Raw genomic sequence first — 17,909 nt, 5'->3', positions numbered from 1 at the left:
AACAATGAACATAAAATTCTGACTTATTCTCTTTCAAAATTAAAGTTTTGAGACCATTGATATCACCTTGCATATTACTAGCTCCGTCATAACCTTGCCCACGTAGTCTCGATAAACTCAAATTATGTTTACAAAGTAAACATTCAATAGCACATTTGAGTGATAAAGCAGTGGTACTTGCTACATGTACAATACCAAGGAACCGCTCTATAATAATTCCTTGTTTGTTCACATAACGAAGAACGAGTGCCATTTATTCTTTCACTGAGATATCACGTGACTCATCAACTAATATTGAAAAGAACCCATTGCCAAGATCCTCGATGATGGCTTTGGATGTTTCATGTGCAATTGCATTCACCATGTCTTTTTGAATATCAGGATGTGTAAGCTTGCAATTTTTCCAAGTATTTTGCATCACTTCATTGATAGATTCATTGTGATCCCCCAAAAATTGTAGAAGCTCAAGGAAATTTCCTTTATCACTTGAACCTTGAGATTCATCGTGACCACGAAAAGCTAATCCTCGGAATAAAAGGAATAAAAGGAATCTTACGCAATCAACTATTGCATTTAATTGAATCCGATATTCAGCTTTATCTTGATTTGATTGTTTAACCAAGACACTTTGAACGTGTTGCTTTTCCTTCTGTAAATCTTCACTCTTCTTGACAGCTTGGTTATGAGCACTATTAACTCCTCCAACATGGGAATCTAACTTCCCAAGCTGATTCCAAAGTCTGAATCCCTTCGTTACAAAAGTGTCACATCCTCCTTGCTTACCAACATCTTTCCCAAATAGGTAGCAATAAAAACAAAATGCTGCATCTTTGACTATACTATATTCCAACCAATTTCTAGTTTCATACCATTCGACTTTAAATCGACGGGGCTTTCCAGAAAAATATGATACCGGGTAATCATGAGGAGGTCGACAAGGGCCTTTTCCTAAATAATGTCTTCTTATTTCATCATGATTATTAGGATGATAAGATGATATCTTTTGTCGTAGCCTAGGATCTGAAGGAAGATTTTCTAAGTTAAAGTCAACACGACTTCGCTTAGAAGATGGAGATGAATCTTGCACAGGAGATGAATCTTGCACAAGAGATGAATCTTGGGTACGTGGTTTTTTTATCAAGTATTTGTCCATAATTCTAGCAAAAAAATAAACAATAAATTATAAGTTTATTTGAAATATCAATAAATTATTAATCATTATTGTTTAGTTGTTTCATTAATTTGTTTGTCTTTTATAAATTATAATTTGTTATATTATTGTTTCATTAATTATAAGATTATTAATTGTTGTTTAGCCTAACATAATTTAATTTTTTTTGTCTTTTATAATGTATTGATTAATTAAATTATTAACGCTAAAAGACAATCAGAAAATTTCACAAGAACTAGCTACCAATCAGAAAATTTCACAATCACAATTTTACAAATCACAATAACGCTAAAAAACAATTAATGTCTTTGAGTTGAGTCCAATACCAATACACACCAACAGTCCAACACGGCAACACCAACACCAACACATTACAATTTACACACCAACCAACGGATAAGATTCAATCATAAGATAAAGCCAAAAGTAAAATGCCAAATTCAAAAAGTAAAAAAAAAAAAAAAAAAAGTTAAACCGTTAAACTGAGTGCTTGTTTCTTTTTTTGAAAAAAAAACAAAGCTGAGTGCTTCAGCCTTCAGCCAGCCAATCACGGATCACTGCCTGTTTCTTTTAAAAAAAAAAAAAAAAAACAAACAAACAAAGCTGAGTGCTTCAGCTGCCAATCACGGATCACCAGTTCAACAATGAGACAAAGTCATAAATTTAATAATGACTAAAGAGAGAGAGAGTCATAAATAAAGGCACACACCACAGTTATTCATTATTTCATCTTCATTCATTCCTATGTGGCTATGTTCATTTCAGATTTGAGAGAGTATAGAGAGAGTGAGAGACCGAGAGAGAGTCAGAGAGAAAAAGAGAGAGAAATACCTGGGCGACAGCGATGGCGACGATGAGTGCTGCGACTGGGACGATGCGGAGTTGCGGACCGATCTCCGTCTCCGATGCGACGAGGGCGACGAGTCCGATCTCCGATGAGCGACTGGAGCTGGACCGATCTAGCGATCTCCGATGTCCGATGAGCGACTGAAAGCGTGGATCGATCTAACTTCGAAGGGGAGCGTCGTTCCTCTGTTTTTCCTTTTTAGGTTTGCTTAGCTTTATTGATTTTTTTAATTTGTTTGAAAAAAGTTTTAGTGATGATGTACTGAACTCTGATAACTGATTTGAGGTTTCTGATGGGTCTGTTTTTTTTTTTTTTTTTTTTTTTGGTTGAGAAACCGTGGGTTTGCCTCTGTCATCTGTTGGGCTTGATGTGATCCCGTCCGATGTTTTTCTGTTACCATTTTTTTTTTCTCTGTTACAATTTTTTTTTTTTTTTTTTCAGATTTTAGTTGAAATTTTTTTTGGGGGTTTTTTTTTTTTTTGGCTTGAAAGTAGAAAATATATATATATATATATATATATATATATATATATATATATATATATTTTTTTTTTTAATGTGAGGGTGTTCCTAAATTTAATTGAGGGTGTTCCTATTTTATATTTTTAGGGTAAAAAAAAAAAAATTTGTATATATAAATTTCAAGTCAGGGTGTACCTGGGAACACCCTGACCATAACGTGGCGCCGCCACTGCGTGGGTTTGCCTCTGTCATCTGTTGGGCTTGCCGTGGGCAGTGGGCTTGATGTTGGGCTTGCTGTGATCCCGTCCGATGTTTTGCTGTTACAATTTTTTTTTCTCTGTTACAATTTTTTTTTTTTTTTTCAAATTTTAGTTGAAATTTTTTTTGGGGCTTTTTTTTTTTTTTTGGCTTGAAAGTAGAACAAATATATATATATATTTTTAATGTGAGGGTGTTCCTAATTTTAATTGAGGGTGTTCCTATTTTATATTTTTAAGGGTAAAAAAAAAAAAAATTGTATATATAAATTTCAAGTCAGGGTGTTCCTGGGAACACCCTGACCATAACGTGGCGCCGCCACTGCTTCCTTCATTTTTTTTTTTTTTTTTAAATTTCTTAAGCTATGGCCAAAAATATGTCTCTCTCTTTCTTTTTCTTTTTTTCTTTCTTTCAATTTTTGTTCTCTTTTGTGGTGGTAATGGGTTTTGTGCTCATTGGGTATTTTGTAAAGTGAGTTGCTAAAAATATTGTTGTTTTGATGTTGAGTGTTTTGTAAAGTGAGTTGTTAAAATGAATAAAGTTGATTTTTAAGTTGTTAAAAGTTATAATAATTAGCTCATTTGCTGCGAATGTTCTTAGGAAACTTATCAAAACACACCTTTTAAAATTGGAAAATGCTAAAGCTAAAAACACATACTCACTTCACAAGCATATAGGCTTGTGAGGGTGTAGGGGCAATGGTCAAAATTTAAGTTTTCAAAAGGAGCTTAATACATATTATACACTTAGATTAAATTAGAGTATAATTTCTATCTTGTATTAAAAAACACATAATAATACATGTGATTTGTGATAATTTTATTATGTTAACATTAAAAACTTTTTTATTATTGGTGACACATCAATTTATAAGGTGTATATACTAAAATTTGTCATATCTGTAACATCACTAAACAAAATTTGATGAGACATGTTTTGGCTTGCTTATTTGCTTAAAAGTAGTGATTTTTTTTTTTTTATAATAATTCGACAGTTAGAGATGAGGGGATTTAAACTTTAAATGTATTCATTAAAAAATACTAAGAGGCGCCAACCGTTTGATATATTTTATTCAACACTACCTTATTTTCATTAGCTTATTTGCTTTTTTTTTTTTTTGGAGGGGGGGAAGCTTTTTTTCTCAAAGATAGCAACTTTAAGCAAATAAGGTAGAGCTAAACAAGTAAGTCAATTTATTTACTTGAAGCCATTATTTATTCCACCTTTAACTAAATAAGTTAACAACAAATAAGCTGCCATGAAAAAAAAAACACCCAACAAATATGTTTGGGCAACACACAACACAAGCAATCGATCCAAAAAAGCAAGAGTAATGTTAGAAATATACCATTTTTCATAACTATTGAAATGATCAAGTATGATTAAAGCAATGCATAACTATTGATATGACCAAATATGATTAGAGTAATGCATAACTATTGATATGACAAAGTATGAAAAATCCTAGAATACATTTTTTTTTTCTTAACAAAACATACCCTTAAAATTGGAGAATGATAAAGCTGAAATTGACATGATAATGAATATAATTGGTACTATTTTGAAAACATAATAAATAAATGTTATTGTAAGGACTAGAATCAGACCCTTAGCCCACCAACAATGGATAATGGCCCAACAAGCCCAATACAATATATTTGTTAGAGAGTGGAATTTAAAGGAGAGCGTCTCAACAAATCTAGCATGGGCCTTAATTGACTGGATTCAAGCCAGGAAGACAAGAAAACACAATTTAAGAATAACACTCCTCGGTCAGGTCCGAGGATGAAGTGTTCTTTTATTCACTCAAGTTTATCTAAGTACAAAGTATTCTTTCTTTTTTCCTTCCTTTTCTCCCAGATTACATGTCTCATTTTTTATGAAGGCCTTTTCCTTATATATTTCATCTTTCATCCCAACCTTCCACTTACTGATCTTGTAAGTGATCTCTTGGATGCTTGTCCCATCAGAAACCTCCTATAAGTTTTGTGAATAGTTGTAAGCTAAAATATCACTGTTCATGTGTCATTTCCACATAAATGCAGCCAGTTGGTTAGGTGTAGAGGCAATGACTAGAATCAGACCCTCAGCCCACCAACAATGGATGATGACCCAACAAACCCAACACAATATATTTGTTAGAGATTGTATTTTACAGGAGAGCGTCTTAGCAAATCTGGTATGATCCTTAATTGACTGGATTCAAGCTAGGAAGACAAGAAAACATAATTTAAGAATAACACTCCTCGATCAGGTCTGAGGATGAAGTGTTCTTTTATTCACTCGAGTTTATCTAAGTGCAAGGGGTTCTTTCTTTTTTCCTTCCTTTTCTCCCAGATTAAACGCCCCATTTTTTTATGGAGGCTTTTTCCTTATATAGTTCTTCCATCCTTCATCTCAATCTTCCACTTGTTTATCTTGTAAGTGATCTCTTGGATGCTTGTCCCATCAGAAACCTCCTGTAAGTTTGGTGAATAACTGTAAGCTAAAAATATCACCGTTCAGGTGTCATTTCCACATAAATGCGGCCAGTTGGTTAGGTGTAGAGTATTTAATGTAGTATAAGCAGCCTTCTCCTTAGATATTTCTTCCTTTATTGTTGACTTCCTTCCCTGAAACTTATCCTCAAAAGAATGGTTTCCTCTTGTATCGCATTCCCAAGGTGACTAGGCTTCAACCTCCCACAATACTTTCTTGAGGAAGCTCATCTTCTTGGGAGCTACCACCAATTTGTTATTACCTTTCCTTGTCCTTGGCTCGTTGACCCCAAAGCTTATCAAACCTTTGACCATCCTCAGACTCCTATACGTCCTCAGGCATAGCCCACAGCTCAACACTCATACTCGACTCATTTATCCTCACAGTTATCATTATTTTTATTTATTACTAGTGACCTATCAATTTGTAAGGTGTATATGCTAAAATTTGTAATATCCGTAACATCATTAAAAAAATTGAAATGAAACACATGTTTTGGCTTAGCTTATTTGCTGAAAGATAGCAACTTTAAGCAAGTAAGGTAGTGTTGAACAAATTAGCCAACTTATTTACTTAAAACAATTTTTTATTCCACCTCTAAGTAAATAAGCTAACAACAAATAAGTGTCCATAAATGAAAAAAAAAAATACAATAAAATAAAATAAATAAATGTGGGGGCAACACATGACACATAATAAAATAAATTTAAAAAAAAAAAGAGTGGGTCTCTTGAGAAGAATAGACATTGGATCTTGATATTTTGCTAAGGTAGAATTTAACAAATTCTTCGAGAGTCTTGTTCGGCACTTTTGATAAAGTAGATGATGCTTACTTCTTATCAAAAACCTCATGTGGAATAGTTGGCTTTTCTACAGTTGCATATGCGAGCTTAAGTTACTTTGCCTTTCTGGAAAGATCATCTGGTTTTTCGTTAAAGTCATTGATATGGTTGAGCGTGGGAATCTCACAAGCTCAATGTTCATGTCCGAGGGTAGAGCCAGGTACCATGTGCCTGCTTAAGGCCATAGATCACATTATGTAACTTGCACACATAATGAGAATAATATTAGATACATAAATTTTTTTCATAAGTATTGAAAATCTATTGTAACAATTATCTTACTATTATTTAATTGATATAGTATCATCGCTCTTTTGATAGATTTGTATCACAATTATATGAGATTCACATATTATAATATGAAATATATATATATATATATATATATATATTATATCCTCACTCTCATAGTAAGTTAGTTCCACAATTATATGGAATTCACGTACTATAATAAGAATAACATATATCTAACACGTAAGATAATTCCGCTCCAATATTGAAACCACTACTTTTATTAACTTTTATTAGGAACTAAAGAGCAAAGACAACATTTTAGTGGCGTGGTTAGGTGTGTCCCAAACATTATTCACAAACTATATATGTAAAGAGAGTTGCAAAAACAAAAACCCACCTCAGAGCTGGCCAATAAAATTAGGGAAAAAGGAAAAACTTGCCAGAAACGATAATCCCAAGGTTGAGAGTTGAGTTGGGATGGGAGATAGGATTAACCTGAACCGGATCCACGACTTTGTACTATATATATGTATATATATCAGTCATCACATCTATCTATCTATAAACCATAAATCTTCATATATAATAAATGTACCCATCTCCTCAAATTCGGGTTTACCTCCACCAATACCAAACACTTTTCACATTCACCAAGAGTAGGACCCACCACCCCCACCACTTCTTTACATTAAAATATGTAAAGTCCCATAAAGCAAAAGGATAGAGATAATGCCTACCTGACCCCTCTATTTCTCTCTCTCTCTCCCTGTGAAAGCTGAAATTGACTTCAGAGCCATCAGAGGAGAAGAACAAGAAGTTCAGGGAACACCCCTGAATTATACCCATCTCCAAATTGTATTTCTTTTTTTTCAAGGTACTCTTTTTATTTTTAAGTGATTACTGTTTGTACTAATTCTTTAATCTGATTTTTTTTTTAGTGGGGTTTTGGTGTATCATGTTCTGGTGTTGTTTGGTTTAGCTTGGATTGGTTTTGTTCTTCCTCGTTTTACTTTGATCTGTGAAGTTTGAACTGGGTTCTGTTTGATGTCCAATCTGTTTGCTGTGTAAATCAGTTTTGTATTTTGTTTTGGATTGTCTGAGATAGTTGAGTTTTTTTTTCTTTTTTTGCTTCCTTAGATCTAAACTTGTCTGGCTTTTGCTTTATTGTGATTCATGCTGGATCTTTTTTCTTTGCTAATCTGGGTTTTTCATTTCTTCACTGGAAACCCAGTAGTCTGATGTTTCTAATCTATAACTGATTCTCTTTTTTCTCTCTTTTTGTGGTACTGAATTCTTTTTTCAAGTAACTTTTACATGATTTAGTTTTGTTCATAAACATGGTTTTGTGAAACATGAGTATATGTGCTGCTACTGATTCCCAATTGATGTATGTATTGTTTTTCTGTTTTAAAGCTTTGGTTTGTATTGAAAGAGGATCTCATCTAGGAGATGGAACAAAATTTTATTTTTATGGATGCTCTGTAATAGAATCTTTGGAAAATATCATAGTTTCGTATAATTAGTGATTGTATTACATGAAAACAAATTGGGTTACTTCCGTTTTAATTATTAAATGTGCTTATTTCAACGGGGTATGTTTAGATTATTCATACTTTGTTTTGTTGCTTTCTGTTTTACCAGATTAACAGGTGGAAAGGTTGTCCAAATTGGGTTTTCGGAGGTAGTTTGGTATCTAGTGATCAGAAGACAGTTTGAGAAGTAAAAGTTTTTGGTAGAAAATATCATCTGGGATCCTGGTGATTCCCTGTTTATTTGGGGGGGTTTGTTTTGGGAAATGATGATGATGTTCGATGATATGGGACTTTGTTGTGATATGGATTTCATATCTGCCCCTCTTGGGGAAGGAGATATGGCTGCCCCGCCACCTGAACAAGAAGCCACAGGGGAGGATGATTATACTGATGAAGAGATAGATGTAGATGAGCTCGAGAGGAGGATGTGGAGGGACAAGATGCGTCTCAAAAGGCTCAAAGAGCAGAGTAAGGGTAAGGAAGGGATTGATTTAGTGAAGCAGCGACAGTCCCAGGAACAGGCAAGGAGGAAGAAGATGTCAAGGGCACAAGATGGGATCTTGAAGTACATGTTGAAGATGATGGAAGTGTGTAAAGCCCAAGGGTTTGTTTATGGTATTATTCCGGAGAAGGGAAAACCTGTGACTGGGGCATCTGACAATCTTCGTGAGTGGTGGAAGGATAAAGTGAGGTTTGATCGTAACGGCCCAGCTGCCATAGCCAAGTACCAAGCGGATAATGCTATCCCAGGCAAGAATGACGGCTGTAATTCAATTGGTCCAACACCACACACCTTGCAGGAGCTTCAGGATACCACCCTTGGTTCTCTGTTATCAGCACTCATGCAACACTGTGACCCTCCTCAGAGGCGTTTTCCATTAGAGAAAGGTGTTCCCCCACCATGGTGGCCCACTGGAAATGAGGAATGGTGGCCCCAGCTTGGTTTGCCTAAGGATCAAGGCCCTCCTCCTTACAAGAAGCCTCACGACTTGAAGAAGGCATGGAAGGTGGGTGTCCTCACTGCAGTTATCAAGCACATGTCCCCTGATATTGCCAAGATTCGCAAGCTTGTAAGGCAGTCTAAATGCTTGCAGGACAAGATGACAGCCAAGGAAAGTGCCACCTGGCTTGCCATAATAAACCAGGAGGAAGCCTTGGCTCGAGATCTTTACCCTGATTCATGCCCCCCATTGTCCTCTGCTGGGGGGAGCGGGTCTTTGGTCATCAATGATTGCAGTGAGTATGATGTTGAAGGGGCTGATGATGAACCAAACTTTGATGTTCAAGAGCGCAAACCTGAGAATCTTAATTTATCCTCTATGGGGATGAGGGAAAGGCTGTCAGTTCGACAAACACCATATCCTATCAAGGGAGAAATTGTTACCAATTTGGATTTTATTCGGAAGAGGAAGCCATCCAGTGATTTAAACATGATGATGGATCAGAGGATCTATACATGTGAGTTCCTTCAGTGTCCTTACAGTGAAGGCCGCCTTGGCTTTCATGACAGGACTGCCAGGGACAATCATCAATTGACTTGTCCATACAGAAGTACTTCAGAGTTTGGAGGGTCAAATTTTCATGTTAATGAGGTTAAGCCAGTTATCTTCCCTCAGTCCTTTGCTCAAGCCAAGCCAACTGCTCCATCAGTAAACTCAGCCCAGTCTGCCTTCGATTTATCAGGACTTGGAGTTCCTGAAGATGGGCAGAAAATGATTAGCGAGCTTATGTCAATCTATGACACCAACATTCAAGGCAATAAGAATGTTACTCCCAGTAACAGTTCAGTCACAGAGAATCAGAGTCTTCCCCAGCTGAAAATTCAACCTCAACAGGAGAGTTACTTTCATGGTCAAGGGGTTGTGATGGAAGGAAACTTCTATGAAGAATCCAACATCCACAATAATCATCAGATGTACCCGCGTGAGGAAAATCAGTTTGACCGTTTTAAGGTGTTGAATGCCCCGTTCGAGACCAACCATAACAGCAATAATTTCCAAATGATGTATGGCTCTCCATTTGATTTGGCCCCCTTTGAATATAAAGAGGAACAACCAGGAGTAGCAATGGATACACTGACGAAACAGCCGGATATTTCAATTTGGTATCAGTGAAAATATCAATTAGATTCAGCCTTCTCGGGTTCAAGTGATATGTCTCCAAATGCATTGCAAGTCCTTTGAGGTGAAAAAGGAAAACCTTCCTTAAGCTGAAAACAGTTGTTGTTGTAGTAGTATTTGCCTTCAAAATGTAGCAATGTAAGTCTAGAATTTTTAAGATTAGCAGAGGCCTTAAAATGGCCTAATAAAAAATTAGAGTCCCTGTTGTTAATTACTTTGACTGTCATATAAATAAGTTAGGTGTAATTTTCCTTTTTTTATTTTTCTTGTTGTATTTCTTCTTGATTTCAATTTTAACCAACAATCATGTCCTGTAATTGGCACATTGTATTGGGATATAATAGCTTGTGTTTGAATGGGATGTATGTTTTTGTTTTCATTATCTTGATCTCTAGCCATGTGTGTGTAAAGATTGTGGTGAAGAGTGTGGCCTTGGAACAGTAAGATGCCAAGTTGAATGAATTAGAAACATCTTTATCAAGAAGAAGAAGAAGTTTGTGTGGTGGGGTCTGTTCAAGGAAGGCAACTAGAAGTAGAAGAACTATTTAGGCGTCTGTGGAATAATCTGCAATATATTCTCATCCAGCTGTCAACACTCTTTGGCCTTTTGAAAAGAGAAAAAGACCCTTCACTTTCATTATTTCATATTTTTCATAGCCCCTATGACCGGGGAGCATGGAAATACAGAAATCCCATACTAAAGAGTACGACTTTCTCTGCCCCCACTTTATCAAATAAAAAAAAAATCATGATAATAAAGGAAAAGAGTCAAATCTTTTGAGTGGAAAGCTGAAAGCATCTTGTTTCCTTACCTTTCTCTCTCGGGATCTTAATCTTTTACCTTTTCGTGGGTAAATTATTTTGTAATCGAGAAAAAAAAAATTTAACTGATGATGTGATGTAACAGCATCGAAATATTTTTTTAATAAAGAAAGAAAAAAAAATTTGCGTTTATTTTATTATATATATATATATTTTAATAAAATAGATAAAGTTTCTTGTTGTTAAATAATTGTTAATGAATAATTATTCAATAAGAGATCTAATCATATGATGATAAAAAATAATTATTAAGGGCGAACGTCATATGTTAAAGTTATCTATAAAAAAAATATCAAAATTTTCCTACTTGTTAAATAAGAGATATGGTCATGATAAAAGCCAATAATGAAGAATGATGTTGAAACTATTTCTAAAAAAAGTATCAAAATATTCTTAATTGTTAATAAGAGATCTAATCATATGATAATAAAAAACCAATCATTAAGAGCGAAAATCATATGTTGAAATTATTTCTAAAAAAAAAGTATCAAAATTTTCCTAATTGTTAAATAATAGATCTGGTCATATGGTGATAAAAAACAATTACTAAGAGTGAACATCATATGTTGAAACTATCTCTAAAAAAAAGAGTATCAAAATTTTCCTAAACTGGTCTCCTAGCAAATATCCTAAAGACGTTAATGACCCATTAATTAATTTAATTGGTGTTTTGATTTAATAAGAAGAAATATTATACGCTACTTATTGCATACATCTTTATAGACACGTGAAGATTGTTTCAAGTAAAAATTATGATTTTAAGATACGTTTTCAATATAGTTTTTGCATGTGGGTAAATATGTGTGCAATTAGGTGCGTTGTAGTAAGTATTTTCCTAAAAAAATAATCATAAATTTGGACAAATGTTTCTATCACATATTCATGTCATACTTTTTATAATATTATTATTTTCCTGTTGAATATTATTATTAGGCTTATTTGTAGTCATACTCAACTTTTTATTCGTCTAAGCAAAGACTTTACTTTTCACTGAATCATTCCAAATCTAACAAATCTGATACCATAGCAGCTTGCTTACAACTTTTTTTTATTAATTCTAGCACCTTAAAGGAATATTTATGAGATAATGTACCAATTAATATCAATTTCACACAATAGACAAAGTAAGATGTCTAGTTCATTCACTGAATGTTAAAGTAGTCCTAATACAGAAGTATTGTATACAATGAAACTGATTACGAAGATCTTAAACAGTTAAAACTGAGATGCTAGAAGATTAAATAATAGAAAAAGTGATTATTACATTACACAAATCCTAATTGTAGGTTAAGGATAATCAAAGATACTGTGAGGAAACGTATATTTAATGGTGACGGCCGCATTTTGTTCCTTGTAATCAGCCTTAAAGCAAACGTACATCTTAGGGGCATTTAGGGCTGCATCTTGTGGTCTTCTTATCCATTCTTATTTTGTTACAATTATAATTTATAAGAAGGGCGGCTAACTTGTAAATTGTTTCCTTTAAATTTAAGTTATTTTTTTTTATCTTGTTTATTCAGGTTTAAAAAATTGGATTTTACATTTCTATAATATTATGTAATTTAACTGATTGGTTCCTCTTATCTTTTCGAGACATTTAAGTTTTAAGTCCAACTTAAAAAAAAAAAAATATAATTATAGAATTAGGATAAAAGAAGAAAAAGTAATGTTGCATTTTAAATCTTAGTATTCCTTTCATGAAGTGACCATTAAATTCCACATAAACTTGTCTTCTATGTTTGAAGTCTAATCAATCAAACCATTCGGCAAAAGCAAAAAGTCCAATCAAATCATGTTATGTCAATTTGAGCTCCAATTAAATAGCCTACAAAACTTTAAAAAAATTGCAACATTTCACTAAAATCCAAATATTTTTCTTTCCACCATTTTCTTAGTGTCCAAATGTATCAATTTCCAAAACTTTGGTCAACAACAACCGTAAACACAATCAATAGTCCCCACACAAAAATGATCAAAATAAGCAAAAATGAATTCAAACTAAGAAAGATACACACACGAAAAAAAAAAAAAAAAATCAAACTAAGAAACAGAAATTTTAAGGTAATTAATCAGCGTTGATTGCTTAAAAAAAAAAAAAAAGCTCACCTCCCTCTGCCTCCTCAACCCAGACCCAGCCCTCGGATTGCACTCACTTCACCTACACCAACACTTCTCCGCAAAACAAAAACCCATCCCATCCTATTCACTAATTATCGTAAAAATATCGTAATTTATTTATTTATTTTTAAATTGAAGTTAAAAAATGGCATGACCCAATAGATAGTAATAAATATAAGAACGAAAAAAAAACATAATCTATAAAGTATTCGCAATAGTTTATGCAAAAATCTTATTTATTTTAGAGTAAGAATCTACTTTTTTTAATTTTATTTTACTTACTTTTCAAAACACTATACATCATATTATATATTGTACACTATATCTCATTAAAATATCAATTTTTTTTTATATTTCTAATTGTTTTTCTTTCTTCACACACAACGATCATCATTTACCATCTTCATTCATTATTGGGATACGTAAAAAATGAATGAAAAACTAAATGCATAATGATAGTATCGGTGTAAATTTACATAGATACTGTAGTAACCATGTATTTTGGTGGTGAACAATGGGTTAAAGTATTGGCCAAGTTCCTCCTCTTCATCTTCATGATTTTGGTGGCATGGGATTAAGTAGTGGGTTGTGGTGGTGGTCCTAGTGGAGGAGAAAAAGATTGGATTATGTGGAGAGAGAGAGAGAGAGAGAGAGAGAGAGAGAGAGAGAGAGAGAGAGAGAGAGAGAGAGAGAGAGAGAGAGAGAGAGAGAGAGGAAAACAATTTATAAGGTGAATTATATGGATTAAGAAGAGCCGTGCGCTACTAGTCTACTACGTCATTTTGAGTTTGTGGCATTTAACTACTAACTCATTAAGAAGAATGGTTAGAAAGATGAGATTCAAAAGACAAAAATGTGGTAATCCCACTCAATAAGAAGGAAAATTATTGAATATTCCGAGAGTATTATAAATGCGTATTCCCCCGTCTTATATTACTGTGGGTCCCACTAAAATTTATGGTGGAATCCACAAGTTATGTGAGATGGGAGAGTATGCATTTATGGTAAATAATTACCCCAATAAGGAGTAGTGTGTGTGTGTGTGTATTTACACGTTGTACTATATACGGTAATCCGGCTTTGAAAGTGGAATAATGAAGAAGAAAAATGAACTTTCTAAGTTGTTTTCATATATGTTGAATAGTTGATTGAGCAAAAAGCAATTCGCTCCAATAAGATTGTGGAAAGACTTTAGAAGAAAATTTTAGAACCACAACCAATTTTACACTTCTTTTCACAACAATTTGATATAGTTGACTATGAGTTGTGAAAAACAAAAGTTGCGCGTCTATGTGACATTCTGTCATATAGAATAATTATGATATGAGTATGGAATTGGTTGTAGTTTTAGAATAACTCATTTTTTTCTCTCTCTCTCTCTCCAAAAAAAAAAAAAACTCATTTTTAGAATTTTGTAGAAAAAATGTACTTTGGTGAGAGTTAATTGTTTTTAATGTCTAGTAACCGTTTTAATAGAGTTTTAAATGTTGTGTCTATTCAATGAACCTTTTTATTGGTGTCTCTTCGTTGATTATTCATATGATTATATTCAGATTCCTTAAGAATTATTATCCATAGAATTCGAACTAGATGCTATCCTGAAAATGATTTGCTTGTAACTCTAACTCTTTAGTGAATGGTTTGAATGGAGACATAAATTGTCTTTGAAATAAAAACCATCGTGTCTCTAAAGTCTAAACAGACTTTATTCTATTCTTTTCTTCCATTGTTCTCTCTAATTTCCCAACAATATATATGTACATGATATTCCAATCTAGTGATTTTATAATTTATACATATATTCTTTATTATTGTAAGTAAAAAAAAAAGTAATTAAACTCATAATAGGCTCATTTTAAGAAGACATTAGCTTTAGCATTAGATCTAGAAACATGTGGGCATGTCTTCGATTAAAAAAGTGGCAATCATTTCGTGGAAGACTAGCTCCAAATAAGTTATATATTTGGCTGACTTTGCAGCATGTGTTTAAATTATGAGTGGATGATCTGGTTGTCACTTTGTGACCTTTGCTCAATATATTTTATAATGTTTTTTGGCTCACAATTCATGACCCGATTAAGCCTCCCACCTAACAGTGCAAGACTGTGACCTTGCTGATGATTTATTTTAATACTATATATTTTATATATGGTATTTTATAAGAAATAATTAGTATGCAGGAATAATAATAAATTGGGTTTTATTCCATTTGCTTATTGCAATATATATATATATATATATATATATATATATTCCTTTTTAAGACTCATTCACTTGTTCAAACAACTTCCCTTAAACTGACCAATAATTATTCCCAACCCACATAATAACTCAATAAATAAATAAATAAATAATTAGTATGCAGGAATAATAATAAATTGTGTTTTATTCCATTTGCTTATTGCAAAAAAAAAAAAAAAAAAAAAATATATATATATATATATATATATATATATATATATATATATATTCCTTTTTAAGACTCATTCACTTGTTCAAACAACTTCCCTTAAACTGACCAATAATTATTCCCAACCCACATAATAACTCAATAAATAAATAAATATCTCAATACCCTCTCTCTCTCTCTCTCTCTCTCTCTCTCTCTCTCTCTCATTAACACTAAAGAATTTATTTTTTAATAAAATATAACATTTCTAATTATTGATTGTAATATTTTAATTAAAAAATATTAACAAATATAAGCTTCCTTCATCAACTTCTATTCTATATGGTGTCAAAGTTGATAAAAATAAAATAAAATAAAAAACCATTTTCTGATATATTTTAATTGTATGTATATTGATACCCTGACAGTGAACTTGAATCAACATGAAACCTTTTTTTTTTCCTTCTGGTGGGTGCTTGGTAAAAGGGAAATTTATATCATTGAAGGCCGAAAACAATATAAAAGTTCAATGGACCTCTTTACAGCCTCAGGGAAAGCCCGCGGAAGTAAGAGCCCTTTTTTTTTGGGTGCTGAATGGAGCCCACTTATCATCAACCTTAAAGAAAAAAGGATCCATAAAATAACATGAGATACCACCTTCATGTGAACACTTTTTGGAAACAACTTTTTTTTTAGTAAGAAAAAAAAAAAAAAAAAGGCTTTAAAAACTATACATAAAAACTAAAAAGTAAATAAACTTATCCCAAACACACATTATTTCATGTTTTTAGTAGAGTTACTCATCTCAACCATGCCCCTCAATATAATCCCTTCGATGACCATTGCGGCATTGCCTCTGCTACATACGGGAAGACTATAATTATGTTTGAGAAAATTTCATTTTTAATATTATAATTTAGGGGGTAACAAATTAGTTCCTAATTCCTATAGCTTTATAAGTAGTAATTTAAATAATGAGATTTCAAAAAGTAATATTTTAAACGATGAGATTTCAAAAAGTAATAATGGGAAGACTATCTTATATGGTATTTAAATAATGAGATTTTAAGTGGAATGATATTATATATGGGTTTAATATGTGTTGAATATTTAATTTATTTATATTTTAAAATCTTATAATTTAATTTGTCATTGTTTTAAGTTTTATAGATTAATTTGTTACACCCTAAATTAATTTTTTCCAATATGTTTTTCAACTAAACTTTACAACCCTTGATGTCTTGCCAATAGTGCTAAGTGGTAAGTGCACGCTACTCTAAATCAAGCTGCTTGTTTGTGCTTTCTTGGTGATTGACGAATGAAATCCAACGTAGTCATCTTTGGGTTTCTTTTGTATGGAATGAAAGTCTATTTATTGTTAAAAAAAAATTGATATTCCTAAATAACAAAATATTGTATTCTTTGTCCACTAAGAAATATAGTTGGAGTTTTATATGTTTAGACAAAGTAGCAAAGAGTTTGATGGTTTTCACTTAAAAGTCCTCCCATATGTGGACATGAAATCAATACTCAATAGAGGTAAAAAAAAAAAAAAAAGGATTTTTGCTTAGGAGGTAACGTAAGGAGAGAGACAATAAGTTTCGTTTGTTTTTTTTAAGGATTATGTGAAGTACACAAATTGAGGAGAATTTGTGAATATTGGATATTAATTTTAGCAGAGTGAGAAAATAAAGAATCTTGAGAGGTTAGTTTTTCTTGTAGTTGAGACACACAAGAAGGAAAGTTTTGAGAATTTATCTAAGAGTCTATTTTTTTTGGGTGATGTAACCATAGAGAGTTGTAATTCTTCCTTTAAGTGGAAGAACTTGGACGTAACTCTCTACAATAACACCTTCAACTTCGAGTAATTGTAGGACCACACATTTTATCATATTATTTTTCACAATTATTTTATGTGAAGGATTGTAATTGGCTGCTTATCACTTTCACATACACTCATTACCTTTTTATTTTTTATTTTATTTTTTTTCCTACTACTCACAACATGACACGTTAAAGTTGTAACACAAAAGTATGCGGTCCGAGAATTTTTTTTTTCTTCAACCTCTCATGCATTCTATTTCTTTTACACTAAAGCCTGTATTATCACGTATTCAGCATTGCAATACAATGGTTGACTGTGAAATCCCAGATTTTTCAGTATCCCATGCCAATTTTGTCCCTATTTGGCACTAAAGGGATAGGAAATTTTCTAATTGCCTTAGCTATCTCATACTTAAAAATCTCACTTGTTAATCCTTCGAATATAGTACTTCAGTACTGCTGACTTAACTACGAATTTCCCAGATTTTTCAGCAACCAACGCCACTTTTTACTTCCTCTATCTTTAGCACTAATGAGATATGAATCTTTCTAATTGCCTCAATGGTTTCCTCTTCGAAGAATTCAAATGATCCCAGTTGCCTATTAGATTTCATCAAGCCTGCGACAAACCATTCTTTGAGCTCTAGCTTCTCTGAACTTGCTCTTGGCCTAAGCTCTCCACCTGTGGAATCCATATGATACATATGGGTTAAATATTAATTCCAAATGTAAATGTCTTCACCATCACCCACAGCAAAACATCTTCGCTTTGATATCCCTGTAACTCACTACACCTTGTGAGATCCATTAAT

At 32.9% G+C, this 17,909-nt stretch overlaps 2 protein-coding genes across 2 annotated transcripts; one reads left to right on the top strand and one right to left on the bottom strand.

The window, feature by feature from the left end:
• Positions 1-253: 253 nt before the first annotated feature.
• On the bottom strand, positions 254-1,911 carry LOC142606271 (uncharacterized). Its single transcript, XM_075777652.1, has 2 exons — positions 1,881-1,911; positions 254-1,080 (listed from the first exon to the last, which is right to left on the bottom strand). The coding sequence occupies exons 1-2, from the start codon at positions 1,909-1,911 to the stop codon at positions 254-256; spliced, it is 858 nt and encodes a 285-aa protein (XP_075633767.1).
• A 5,072-nt stretch (positions 1,912-6,983) lies between these two features.
• Positions 6,984-10,305, top strand: LOC142606934 (protein ETHYLENE INSENSITIVE 3-like). Its single transcript, XM_075778311.1, has 2 exons — positions 6,984-7,166; positions 7,934-10,305. Exon 2 carries the CDS (start codon positions 8,088-8,090, stop codon positions 9,936-9,938), a length of 1,851 nt encoding a protein of 616 aa, XP_075634426.1. The 5' UTR covers positions 6,984-7,166; positions 7,934-8,087; the 3' UTR covers positions 9,939-10,305.
• The last annotated feature ends 7,604 nt before the right edge of the window (positions 10,306-17,909 follow it).

The sequence above is a fragment of the Castanea sativa genome, chromosome 8 (assembly GCF_040712315.1).
Source record: "Castanea sativa cultivar Marrone di Chiusa Pesio chromosome 8, ASM4071231v1".
In the NCBI taxonomy this organism is placed as follows: Eukaryota; Viridiplantae; Streptophyta; class Magnoliopsida; order Fagales; family Fagaceae; genus Castanea; species Castanea sativa.
The sequence above is the reverse complement of the archived record's forward strand: the minus strand, read 5'-3'. Positions and strand labels throughout refer to the sequence as shown.

Bases quoted from the DNA above. Each gene is read 5' to 3' on its own strand.
- LOC142606271 (XM_075777652.1), bottom strand. From the start codon at position 1,911: ATGAATGAAGATGAAATAATGAATAACTGTG. The intron at 1,081-1,880 runs GTGTGTGCCTTT...CTCCTGTGCAAG, and splicing joins TGAAATAATGAATAACTGTG to ATTCATCTCCATCTTCTAAG.
- LOC142606934 (XM_075778311.1), top strand. From the start codon at position 8,088: ATGATGATGATGTTCGATGATATGGGACTTTGTTGTGATATGGATTTC.